Genomic DNA, 14,108 nt, shown 5'->3' with positions numbered 1-14,108 from the left:
TACTTACGTGAAATCTTTTATTATACATATTTTCAAAATTTAAATATAATGTATTAAGTTTTTATATAAAATTCTAACTGAAAAATAATTTGTAATTTTTGAAATTTTGACGAAATTATAATTCCAAATGTACCTATATAAAAAAAATACACCTACGTACTTCTATAATTTGTATACAGATACCAAAACAACTTGTAGAATATCATATTCAATTGTCAAGAATTATGATTTAGCAAATAATTTTTAATCAAGGTTTGGAAAGAAAACATTTAAAAATATTTAAAATTTCTCATATTTATAAATAGCTTAAAAGATCAAAATTATTTGAAAATTATACTATGTGCAAAAAATAATAGTAAAAACATTTTGTGAAAATTTCAAGTATTCGAATTTATTCGTTTTTTAATTGCAACAAAAAACAAAAATTATTTGAGAACGAATACCTAGTTATTATACGGGTGAATATTAAATTTCAATAAATAGTTATAAAATATTTATTTAAATTTTTGCAAAAAATTTTCCTTTAATACACATATAAAAACTTCTAATTTTAAATACTTATAAAAATATTTTGACTATGTATTGTTGATATTTTCGTAAATAGGAAATTAATAGCTTATTAAGAATCTAAATTAAATTTTCAAGCATTTTTACTTATTCATATTGTTTTTATCAAGACCTAAAAAAAACCCATGTCACTATTAATAACTCAAAAAAAAAGTCAAAATATTTTAAAAGATTAGACCATATTTCGAAAATGATAAAATAAACATTTGACGACTATTTAAAAATTCTATAATTATTTATTTTTAAGTTATAAAAAAATAAAGAAATCATTTACCAACTTACCGTAAACTGGTTTTACGTAAAACTCCCCTTTTCCTTAAATTTATATTCATTTTTCTAAAATTTTTCAAAAAATACTGTGAATTATTACTTTTCTAAAGAACAAATTAAATCAAATTTTTTATCCAAAACCAATATAAAAGTTGAAAATTGAATCATTTCTACTGCCCCACACGTATAAATTGTGATTATATTGTGATATGGATTAAAATTAATACATTTTATACATTTTTATAAACCCACACATATTACATAAATGTGCTTAATAATTTATGAGTAATTTTATATAAAAATATAATAGCATATATAATAAAACACTACTAATAATACGGTAATATAATATTATAGTTGATTGTTGATATAACAGTTTTTGTGTTGTGTGTGTATTTACTGAAACAATGGGTTGCTTAACTAAATCATTATCTACAATTTTTATATATTTTACATATTATTATGATAAAAACATTTAGTTAGTATTTAAAAGGCTGTATTGATAAAGTATTAAGTATCTTTAAAAATAATATATGTATTATATTTGCATAATCATTAATTATTATTGATTTAGGTAAATTTAAAGCCAAAATAATATAATTTAGGTAACTTGGATAGTTTCTTTGACCCAATTAATACGACTATTATTTGATCTTATCATTTTAAATATAAAGTTTGTACTAATTTGAAATTTTTACTTTGTATAAGAAAAATACACTTCTAAATATCAATATTTATCGGGAACAAAACTCTAAAGAGAATTCTCAAGTTTTGAAAACTAGTGCCGACTTTTTTTTTTTTTTAAGAACCTAATTAGAAACTGGAACGGAAATCGAATAAATTATAAAAATTGTGACTTTCCAATCCCTGGTTATAACAATGATTATTCATTAATTAAAATAAAATTAACATTTATTTTAGATTTTATCTATTATTATTATTTATTCTATAATAGTATTTAATAAATATCTCCATAAAATATATGAGTACAAATATTTACTATTATGAATTTTTACAAAACATTTAACTCATAAACAACGAAAAATTAGAATTATTTTAATAAGTTTGTCTCAATTTTAAATAATTTTAATAATAAATTTGAAACTAATGGCCTATAGGTCACTTTTAATTTCAAATGTTAGTTCTATTAATTGATCATAAAATAATTAAAATTAACAGTTACCTATAAAATTACATTCTGCCATCATTCGTAGTATTTACTATTCACTCATTTCCCCAAATGAAACACTTAATATTTATATCGTTTTTTTGTTGAAACCATTGATTAATATGTAACAAAATACGCTAAGTTTTAATCAAATAACTGAATTATTAACTTACAAAATACCAAAAAAAAAGCCTTTAATTGTGATGTATTTAAATAGCATATCTAAAACGCCGTGTTATCATAATTTTATTATAATATAAATAAATACATAAAACATGGTGTTATGTTGCATCTTTCTTTTACGTTTGTTTTTCAGGCGTCACTGCATTTGTGAAATTATATATTTTACCAATTATTTTAGATTGACGACATCCCACAGTTTTAACTTATAAAATGTATATCACACTCGTACACATATTTTTTAAATAAAATGCATATACATATGGTATTTTTCTTTTTTAAGTAATGAATTTGATTTTTTTTTTTTTTAATAATTAATGAACAGTGATCTAAACAAAATTAAAATGTGTTAAAATTATATATTTCAATATACGCAGAGAATTCTAACGCTGTACGCCTGCATTATAACGTTCATGCATGCTATGCTCTAGATAACCCCTTCCATTCGTAATGGTTAATACACTTGTGTCACTGATAACTGTACGTCTGTAAACATATAATATTCTTGTTATTTTTATTTATTATACAATGTTTTTCATTCCCTCCTTTTCTTATAATACATTATCATATCCTCTAGTCATTGACGAAAAATACTGCCTGCTCCCACCAATGTATATATATATGTAATAATATAACCGTGACACAGTCGCTTTGCAATTGATTCGTAACAGTGTCGGAAGCAATGAATCCTGTATTACTACGTTGATAAATGTGTGTCACTATACAGTTGATCGTTTAACTCAGCAGTCGACTGTACTGAAAGAAAACAATACACTGCTATATTGGTCGTCGTTTTACAGTCAGATTATTGCCTATGGGCTACTAGCTTTATACTATAAATGTGAGTACCTATATGTACATATTATATATAAATATATGTGTGTGTTATACGGTTTATTTTTATAGATAGATATAAGTTACAGACTTATTGTTGCGTGAGGTAGGATATAATAAACATTAACTTAGGTACCTATATCTATACTATAAATTTATAGAAATATCAATATTATTCGCCTATTTTATAAGTACAAATGCAAGTAAATCATACGTATATAACTCGTACCCATATGGTACCAGGTACCAAAATATTTGATCAAATTAAAGTCAACCCCTTAATATGACGTTTTTAACAAGAATATTATAACATCGATGATATAATGCTCATTTTCATATTGTTCATTTCAACATCATTTCTACTTAAGAATAAATAAAATAGGATTAATGATAAAAAAAATGATTATTAATTTTAACTATAAAATATATATGCCTCGCTTAAAAAGGTGAGATATATAAATTATATTGTTAAAAACTAACAGAAATAAAATTAATACTATTTTGATAATATTTTAAACGAAATTTGTCATTATAGAAATATAAAAAACAATGTTTAGGTTTATTTATACTTACTATTATTATTTTTATTCACTTTTATAATAAATACTAAAATAACTTTTATACTATTTTAGTAAACACGTGATTCATAAATAAATCTAATGTATACTTAAAACTTTTTTTTTCAGAAATGACATCAGTTTCAAATATATATTAAACATAATGACTAATCAAGGTAAGTTACTTTATTCTAACATTATATAATATATATATACTTATACCATTATTGTAATAGTATAATACTAATACTCAATATCGTTGTTTACCTATATTATAGTATTAATTTATTACTTATTGAAAAAGATGACAATTATTTTGAGTTAAACATTAAAATAATTAATTCTACATATAGGTACTTATAGTATATTGTTATTATGAATAACCTCTAAAATACTTACTATTTTTACTTCTTTAACGCATTAGCATTCTGCATAGTGAAGTATGTACCTATTACCTATAATAAAAACATATTTAGTATGATAGTATTTTTACCATTTAGGTAGTTATAGAATTCTATTTCGTATCATTATTCATTAATACTATGTATATTATGTATATATCGGCATAAAATTACTTTTAAATATTTTCTATCTATTTTTATATTATATTATTTGAATTAAAAAAATTAAAATAATTATTAACGTAATAATTTCAACAACTTAACAAGCTGAATAAGAATTAAAAAAGCAATACTAATAAAAGATTCAAAAATGCATTTTATTATCTAAATTAATAAATTAATATGTTCTCAATACTAAAATGTAATTGAAAAATTTTTTTCAATTGTTTATTCGATATATTTGAGCATACAATATTATGCATTAAAAAAAAAATTTCTTTTCCAATTGTATCACAATTTGAAATTTGATTTTTGTTATTACATTATTAAAAAGTGCAGAAAACTACAATTTCATAAAGAATTTATCTTTTATACCTAATGATAATTACATATACATACACCTAAAATATAAATTCCTATTCAATTATTTTTTAATATAAATTTTGATAGTCAAATTCCAACAATGCATTGCAATGATAAGATAATAGATAGGTACTCAGTTTATTGAGAAAACGCACGGATCTTACGTATTCCACGTGACATCCAACCGGTTTTGTTGACAGGGTGTCGAGTAAGAAATATGCAAAAATAATCGATTTTCATCGGGCGACCATACGTTCTCACCCTGAATAAAGTATAGAGAGTATAATAAACTTACTTGGAGGAAAAAATTTAAAAAATCATTTAAAATATTTTTATTATTAAAAAACACAATTTTAAAATTTTAATATATGTATACAATTTATACATTATACACATAATATTTATAGTAAGCAGGACTGTGGATTTAATGCACTAAAAAAGTATTAAGTATATATTTATGCACTTAAATTTCCAAAAAACATCTCCATTAAAAATAATGTTGGAATTAATTATTAAAAGTCATTTAAATGACTGATAATAAAAATATTTAGCAAAAAATCATTAATATGAAAATATCATGAAAACATGCATTTACATGTTCTAACTCAAGAATATGAGAAAAATAAAATTTTGTATTTTAACTATAAATAAAACAAAGCAAATTTTTCTCAGATTTATCTTCTTATACGGTATAGCAAAAAAATCAAATACATTTAATTCACAACCCTGATAATAAACATAGATATTTACAGCGTAACAATGTAATTATATAACTTGATATATATATAGTTTAAAACAAACCATCCATCGGTCCAATCGCGAGACTTAATTAATTTTAAATATTAGGTAATTATTAATTTATTACACAACGACAATTATTTATGAGAATTTATTGTTTAATTTAACTAATATAAAATAATAATAATGTAATATTTTATTCAAAAATATTATATTATTATGATTATTATATCTATGTAAAAATAAAATAAAATCGTTGGAGTTTAAAGTTTTTAGACTATTAAAGTCAATATTATTAAAAATAATCATAATAAATTTAATATAATTTTACCCATTTAAACAACTTTTTTTTTCCTGATAAGTAAAAAAATGGCTTTTTAAAATCATCTTTTAAATCAAAACCGTTTATAAGTAAGTACTTTTACACGAAAACTACTCTAAACATTGCATATACAACTATAATAAAAATAATTATATATTATTATAATATATTATGCAAAATGATTATTTTTTAAATGAAAAAATATATTTTTGTTTTATATTAGATAGAGTGGTTTTAATAACTAAATCTAAAACACTCACATCAACAGTACTTGTAGTTGAACGCCAAGCAGATAACAACAATGAGCACAATGAAAAGAATGAATATCTAGCTGGCGGAGAACACAGCGGCATCGTGATCAGCAAAATTAGAAAATACGGTAAATATACATATAAATATATATATTTATGTAGAAAATTAAAAAATATATAACTATAGTATGTCACAGTAGATATTCAAGACGAAACACCCGCAGATACATCGGTCCAGTTCTGCGTGTTTCTAGTAAATGGTCAAACGGGTCTACACACCAAAGAAAGACGTACCATAAAATTTTGGTGTAATGGAGATAAAACGGTGGATGCCTCAACAGTGGCGTCTCAATTCTTTCAAGACTTAATATTACCTGATCAATTTCCTCTTGGTGCTTTTTTTATTATTACTATTAATAATCTAAGAGTACAAAAAAAAATATTTCACATAGATACTTAAATTTTGTTTTTGTATTTATAGATTATGTTGGTTTTGTAAAAAAATTATTAACTTTAATGCACAAAGGCTATAAATGTGTATCAAAAATTGAAATTGAGTTAAAACAGCTGGAAAAAACATCAGTAAAACCTGTAAATCAAGGTACAATTTTCTTCTTTTAAGTAATAATAATTCATTGATTTCTATTAACAAGTCAACCTATAAATGTTTTCATAGTTTCTGTTGAAGGTTCAAAATTAAATTTGGATATATCACTCACTAAATTACGTGAATTGATCGAATCTTCATATCCTAACCCACTAACTATTGACGATATTAACAAGTAAAACTTATTTTTTACTTACCTATTATATTGTTACTATTCATTATTCAACTATAGATTCTGTAATTCTTATTTTTGTCAAGGAAATACGGATGGAAGAACTCAGACATTAAGGACAATTTAGAGAAACTACAACAGTCTGGAATTGTTAAGCCTGTTGATGGTGGTTACACGAGAGTTGTCCTTCATGACAAAGTACAATAACTCTCATATAATAACTTAATTTTTAATATTATTTTGGAATACTTTATAAAATGATCACTTATTATTTAAGATTGTTGAACAAATTCCTATTATTCAAAATAATCGGCAACCAACTGTGGCTATTATCACAGCGGAGTATTGTGAAAAAGTAGCCGTTGATATGTTGATCGAAAACAAAGAAACTTTTGTACGATACACCACTGTTGGTAAGAACACAAAATAATAATTTATTTTTTTTTTAAATGTACCTATTTTTTATCAAGTCACTATGGAAATTATACTAATGAAAGCTTAGATAAGTACTACTAAAGGTAAAATCAAGGTTTAACAATAAATTATCATTATGAATGTGTGTTAATTTCCAGTGTTTGATAAATACAAGGTTAAACTGTTTATAAGTCAGTATTCTGGTATACAATACCAAAATATCACAAGCCACGCCCATAAGTTTGCAGAAAATAAAAGCATACATAGCTATTTATAAATATATATTTAAAAAAACGTATGTAGGTACTAGGTACCTAATAATATGTATTGTAATGTAAACTAAAACTTACTGTGATTTACCTACTTTCTAAATAGTTATTTTTAGGTACTAAACAGTATTATACTCACTATAAAACTAGCTTAAAATTTAGATATTATAGATATTATTAGTATTCGCTGTAACTATGATCAGTGGCGTATCTATGGAGGGGTTACAGCGTCAGAACCCCCCTCACCAATGGACTCATGATGTAACTTATGATATTTTTTATGAAACACAGTTTTTATTCAGAATTTTGACTAGGAAATCATACTCACTTTGTATAAATTTATTATTCACACACTACGCTCGCATGCATTATGCATAAATATTAAATACATACTTAGGTAGGTACCTATATAATTATATTTGATCATTTTTACGTTGAACATATTCAGATTTCCCACGACTTCGTTATTCATTAAAATCGAGTCATATTATGACGATTTTAAATTGGTCTTCTTTTTGACTGATCCCAATAACACTATATTTAAAATTTATTTTAGGTATTGAGCTTAGCATTCATTTAACACAAGCACGTTATGTAAAGTTAATGAAATACTGTTTTAATTTATTTATATTTTATACCTATCAATAATACGTGCTAAAATATAAAACATTATTGAAGAGTTTTAATTAAGAAAGAAGAAAGAGAAAGATACCTATTCTAGATTTTCAGATACTTTTGAAAACTACAAATATATTTAATACAAAAATATTCAGAAAGATTTTTTTTTTTCACAAATATTAATATGTTATCATCTTTTTCTCATTTAGTAGTAAGTGCAGAACTTAGATTTTCGCAAAATTTCTCTGCATAATTTGTCAAAAATGCCAACCAATCTATTAGAATTATTACTAAATAATTATAATGATGATGACTATCCAAATGTCTATAAACATTAAATTCTTAAAAATCTTAATAATAACAGCTATTGCAGAAAGGACGTTTTCGTCATTGCAATGATCTAAACCCTTATCTTGATAGAAAAAAATTTAAAAAAAAAAAACTATGATAGAAAACCGTTTAAATAGATTTATTCGGCTGAACATTTATAGGAAAACTGAAAATAACAAAGAAGTTTTGAACGAATTAACTAAATATAAAATAATTTGGTACCCATAGTACCTAATTACTAATGAGGTAATAACTATTTTAATTTGGACAATTTGGATATATATTATGTGTTTTATATTTTATTAAATTAAAAGATTTTTTTAAAGTTTATTTTTTAAGGTATATTTAAACTGTCTAACATGATAAAAAAATTAAAAATATTTTAAGTATTCAATAAAAAAAAAAAACTGTTGATAATTTAATATACTTTTTAATTATAAAAGCTTTTTATTAATTAATTAATTTAATTGCTTCAATATATTATATTATGTTTTTACAATAAAAGTAATATTCAATGTATGAAGTAAAAAATGGCTCTTCACTATTAAAAAGTTAAAATGTTCTTACTTTTTCAGGAGAATCAAATGTTTATACAATAGGAAAAATGGGAAACCATAGTGTAGTTTGTACCAAACTTCCTGCACTTGGATTAAGCAGAGAAGCTACAATAGCAGCCGGAAATGCAATAACTCGCTTATTAGGTTATTATTTTTGTTTCTATCTTAACACTTTGTTCTCATTCAATGAAAATATTTTTAGGAACATTTCAAAAAGTTGAACATGTTTTTGTTTGTGGTGCTGGTGGTGGTGTACCACATTATACAAATTATGACAAGCATGTAAAATTAGGAGATGTAGTTGTTTCTCATTATGGAAACAACCAAAAGTAATAAAATAATATTACATTGCGATTGCACATAAATATTAAACTAAAATTGTTATTATTTATTAGAGCTGTATATACATACTGTAAGAATGTCTCAAATGAAAATGGAAACATGAAATTCCATTGTCATCAATATAGTCCAAAAATATTTGATATACAAATAGCTGCAATGAAATTACAGACAGAAGTAAGAAAAATGGAATTACCTAAATTGAATTTAGTTTCACATGTACAAAAGTATATTTAATAGGTAAAATCAATTGATAAAAAGCCTTTATGGGATGTATATTTAAGCGAAGCTTTGAATAAGATAGAAAAACAAAAAACCGATAATGAATCTGACTTTAAACGACCACCAGCAGATTCCGATAAACTTCAAATGTATATCGGTAAAACAGAATTGATTGAGATAACTCATCCCATTTGCAACGATAAGGACAATAATTTGTATGTTTGATAATAATTAATTTTAAGTTATTTTTTAATTTCCAACTGTTATTTATTATTTTAGAGGTTTAAGAGTACATGTTGGTCCTATTGGCGGTGGTCTAAGTGTTACATCTAATGCGTTTACAAGACAAAAATTCACTACCGAATATAAATTACTGGCTATGGATTCAGAATTTGACTCAGTTATGGGATCCCTAATGGGAAACTATTGTCATTCCTATGCTATTGTTAGAGGCATTTCAGACTATAAAGATGGATCAGTAAAAAACAAATGGCAACCTTATGCTTCCTTAGCTGCAGCATCTGTCATTAAAGCAATACTATCGATAATCAATATATAAACTAATTAAAATTGGTTATATTCTCAAATAACTTTTATTTTTATTATATGGGTTTGTTTTTCCAAGTAAGATATAATAGTAATCTAGATCAGCGATTCTCAACCTTTTAACTTCCGAGTACCGGAGTACCACCTACACATCTTGAAAATTTTCACATACCATTTAATTTAGAAAACTATTTTTTCATTTTGTCTAAAAAAAAATTTATAGAATATTAAAATTTATTAAACAAAAGTAAAATTAAGCATGTACAATTTATTAAAACATAAATCAACCAAGCATTACAACATTATAGAGATTATTGTTTATCTAAATTTCTATCTTTAACGTGAATAAAACCGACTATTTGGTTTAGTAATCAAATAAACGAAATAATAGTTTATGTATATAATATTGTTTTATTTTATGATAAATATTTATTTTTCATTCAAGTACCACCTTTGAGCTTCCTGCGTACCACTAGTGATACGCGTACCATAGGTTGAGAAACGCTGATCTAAATAATTCATTTTATTTGTACAAGCCTAAATATTTAAAAAAAATCAGTTATTCATGATAGTTTAAACTTTAAAGTATTGTTTACTATTATTTTATATAGTTGAAATTGTATATAATACCTTTATAACTCATCATTCACAATATCGTGCATCATAATATTTTGGAATATTTATTATATTATAATTATTATAAATTATAAATTTTCTTCTTTTTTTTTTATTTCAAGTATTTAACACTTTGTTCCTATAAATATATTAAAAAAGTATTTAACTATTTATAACATTGTAATATTACATTAAATTTTCTATTTTGCTAAGTTAATTTTAATAATACAAGTACATAAATACATACATATATATATATTTATATTATAAAACAACAACCAAATTGTATGATTAAAATTTTAAACTAAAATTGTAGATTTTATAATGCATTTTTATTAAAATAAAACTAACAACGATCAAACATTTAGAAAATAAATTATTTTGACATTTTATAACTGTATTTCTCAATTCAGAATTTATTTGTAATATTTTTTGTAATAAAGTGTTGATTATAAATGTTTTTACATTATAAATACATTTTAGTAAAAAAAATTGTATGATAATTATAATTAACTTGGGAATTGGGATTAATAAATTAAAATAGTGAAATGATCCATTTTTTTCAAAATGCATAAATACATCTCAATTATTACAGAATTTAATCATTTATTTAGATATTCAAATCTTTCACATATGGTTTTAAACTACATTAATTTTAATCCCATTTTTTAGAAATATCAATGTATTCTCCATCAGGACTTTGGTAGTTATCAATTGGAGGAGTTTCTACTGGTCCAGTTAGTTGATATGTCAATAAGGATTCATCAATATCAACGGCTGCAAGATATAAATCTTCAGAAACTTCACGTAACTCATTCAATGCACGTTGTTGTGAATACTCTAGGTCATTGATAACTTGGAGATTAAAAAAGTGTTCATCGTGTTTATACATTGACCAGGCTTTTGCTGCAACTATTCGTTCCTCAAGCTTATCATTACTATGAACTATAGTTGGTCTTTGACGACTGTCGCGTTCATTGGATAATGAAGCCATTAATTGTATCTCATCAATAGGTTTCAATGTTTTGGATACCTTGAAATACATAGAATGCAATTGTTAATATTCATAGAAATAACACATAAAATTCTTATAAGTCTAATAGTCAACTAATAAAATTGTTTAGTTATACATCTTATAATAATGTATAATCAAAGTACACAGACCAATAGCATAATATTGTGTTTTGTTCTATGCTCAAACAATCAAGTTCATATAGTTATTATTATAATAATTTACACAAGATAAAATATACAACTATGACGTTAAAATAAATTGTATACCTATAGAACAAACAAATGAATTAATGACAATCAAAATAAATTTTTTATTTACTTTCTATAAAAAGTATGTACCTACATAAAATATATTTTGCAAAGAGAAAATGGGTAATCTGATATAGTATACACAATATTTCTGATTGAAATATTCTTTAATATAGTTCTCATTATTAAAGCATAAAAACATGGCAATATTAAAAACTCAATTTACACAAAGCTATAAATTGTATATTTGTTTGTTTAAATGCCTGTAAAGACTCGAGTATAATATAAAAATACATAAATTATTTAATTGGTATGTATTAAAGTAGATAAAAAGCATATTAATATTAAATTACTTAATTAGGTATTAACATTTGCAAATAAATAATATGGTACATGTAAAAAATACATATAAAATATAGGTTCATAAATTTATGATTTATAATTTTAGGGATGACAAGCTTTTTAAATTGAACATGTCAAAGTTTTCCAATCTGTTACATTCGATCGATTAGGTTATTAAAACCAAATGACGTTTGGTAGTGTTCAATAGAGAAGATACAACAGGAATGAGACAAGTATTGAGGGTCATGAAACTATACTAGATCCAGAAGCTCAGAAGAAAATATAGTTCTGTTAATAAGTTTGGATATGAAGTAAATATTATTGCATTGTTGTCTTTTGTCCAGACATTCCAAGTAGAGGTGCTTTCGAATCAAAGATAGAGGTATAGATAAGGATGGAGAAAGGTCACCAATAATACGTTGAAGTTTGTAGCCAATATATCTTAAAAATCTTCTTTGAACATATTCAAATTGTTTAACCATTTGGAAAAAGGTGACATCTAACTTGAAAATTTAGGAAAATGGATTTTGATGGCATTGTAAGTGTCAAATAAAAATTAAAGATAATCATGAAAAATTTTAAAGTATCATTTAACAAATAACTTTAGTCAAATGTACATAAATAATCATTTAATACCTCATAATTAGCTTTGTGAAAATTAAGCTCATAAGATTAGTTGGTGAGAGTTTGAAATGACAAATAATAGCGACCAGAGATATGGAGCAGTTGGTGGGCTGGGTCAACACTAACGAGTATTTTTTAAACTACTTTTATCATCTAACATTAAAAATACATACTTACTATCAAAAAAAATATAAGTACCTAGACATTTATATTTAAATTATACTTTAAAATGTTTTAGCATATTTTATAGATACTTAAAATCTAAACATTAAATTTACTGCACCTTTTCCAATTTTCTAATTGATTTTTCAATCTTTTTACGTTTTCTATCCTCTCTAGCTTTTAATATCTGTGGATCCAAACGTTTCTTTTTTTTCAATGGCTCAGCAAACATAGGTACAGATGAACGAAAGAGTAATGGTCCTCCGGATGTTGATAAGCTTCTTATACCGACCAATACACTCGAGTGCATGGGAACTGATGAAAATAATTTAAACATCACTCTTACTTTATTAACTCGTTTGATGTGAAACGTAAAGTAAACCCTATTTAAGAAAACTATACTAAATACTTATTACTTTATTAAATGATGAAAATAAAATACAGTACATACTTATCTATGATAGACGAACTGACGATTTAGTACACTGATAATTAGGAAGACAAGAGATAAGAAAATTATATATTATCTAGCGTTAATTTCGACGGTCACCGTCAAAATTGAAAAACAACAAAGTAGACATCTAAGGCCGTGAAGTAGACTAAGTAATAAAATAAATTTATGCAAGTTTAATGTCACATAAGAATTACTTAAATTATCTTATATTTTTAAAATAAATATTCAATACTTTTAATAATAACTTTTTACATTATGTTACGACATAATTTGTATTAATTGCTACAAATCTTATAAAATACACATATCGTTACCTATATAAAAATAATGAATTGAATAATTTATCATTGTATATATTCATTGTTAACATCAATATCATTTATTATATTATTGATAAACCAAACTATTGCTCATTTGACAAGTGACAAAGTCCTTCTCTATCATGGAGGATACCCAACCAGTAAAATAGTCAAAAGCCAGTCAGATAAATAAGGTTGTTCTAAAAGCTGGACTAATATGTGAAACATTAAATAATAATTTGTGTAATAAATTCAAAGTTAAAAGTTATAATACATAGCCATTAGTCACATAAGTGTTGTTAGTCATCTATGAATTGTCTTTGATAAGTATACCAAATGAAAACAGTTAAAAATTAATTTACAATATTGTTTGCATCAAACTATGATTAGAATAAAAAGATATAATTATAATTTATAAGAGAGAAGGCAGTTGAACATTACCTGATACCTGAATATAATTTTATT

The 14,108-nt window shown here is 23.9% G+C and overlaps 2 protein-coding genes across 3 annotated transcripts; one reads left to right on the top strand and one right to left on the bottom strand.

Annotated features, from left to right (window-relative positions):
• The first annotated feature begins 2,822 nt into the window (after nucleotides 1-2,822).
• Nucleotides 2,823-10,550, top strand: LOC112591778. Of its 2 annotated transcripts, none has more exons than XM_025335694.1 (13): nucleotides 2,823-3,026; nucleotides 3,706-3,752; nucleotides 5,783-5,938; nucleotides 6,008-6,202; nucleotides 6,292-6,411; nucleotides 6,487-6,592; nucleotides 6,676-6,787; nucleotides 6,867-7,002; nucleotides 8,796-8,921; nucleotides 8,980-9,106; nucleotides 9,173-9,293; nucleotides 9,357-9,553; nucleotides 9,618-10,550. In XM_025335694.1, exons 2-13 carry the CDS (start codon nucleotides 3,740-3,742, stop codon nucleotides 9,895-9,897), a joined length of 1,689 nt encoding a protein of 562 aa, XP_025191479.1. In that variant the 5' UTR covers nucleotides 2,823-3,026; nucleotides 3,706-3,739; the 3' UTR covers nucleotides 9,898-10,550. The 2 variants fall into 2 exon arrangements, with proteins under 2 accessions (XP_025191479.1, XP_025191480.1); XM_025335695.1 differs by having other exon boundaries at nucleotides 2,824-3,026; nucleotides 6,011-6,202.
• Nucleotides 10,551-11,075: 525 nt separating this feature from the next.
• LOC112591799 (39S ribosomal protein L40, mitochondrial) lies at nucleotides 11,076-13,508 on the bottom strand. The gene is made up of 3 exons (XM_025335727.1): nucleotides 13,342-13,508; nucleotides 13,012-13,273; nucleotides 11,076-11,532 (listed from the first exon to the last, which is right to left on the bottom strand). The coding sequence occupies exons 2-3, from the start codon at nucleotides 13,225-13,227 to the stop codon at nucleotides 11,155-11,157; spliced, it is 594 nt and encodes a 197-aa protein (XP_025191512.1). The 5' UTR covers nucleotides 13,228-13,273; nucleotides 13,342-13,508; the 3' UTR covers nucleotides 11,076-11,154.
• Nucleotides 13,509-14,108: the final 600 nt, after the last annotated feature.

The sequence above is a fragment of the Melanaphis sacchari genome, unplaced genomic scaffold (assembly GCF_002803265.2).
Source record: "Melanaphis sacchari strain LSU unplaced genomic scaffold, SCAv2.0 Contig1439_pilon_pilon, whole genome shotgun sequence".
In the NCBI taxonomy this organism is placed as follows: Eukaryota; Metazoa; Arthropoda; class Insecta; order Hemiptera; family Aphididae; genus Melanaphis; species Melanaphis sacchari.
The sequence above is the reverse complement of the archived record's forward strand: the minus strand, read 5'-3'. Positions and strand labels throughout refer to the sequence as shown.

Coding starts and splice junctions, on each gene's coding strand:
- LOC112591778 (XM_025335694.1), top strand. Junction 6,593..6,675: donor ACTATTGACGATATTAACAA/GTAAAACTTATT, acceptor ATTTTTGTCAAG/GAAATACGGATGGAAGAACT. Junction 9,107..9,172: donor CATTATGGAAACAACCAAAA/GTAATAAAATAA, acceptor ATTATTTATTAG/AGCTGTATATACATACTGTA.
- LOC112591799 (XM_025335727.1), bottom strand. CDS start 13,227: ATGTTTAAATTATTTTCATCAGTTCCCATGCACTCGAGTGTATTGGTC. Junction 11,533..13,011: donor CAATTAGAAAATTGGAAAAG/GTGCAGTAAATT, acceptor ATGTATTTCAAG/GTATCCAAAACATTGAAACC.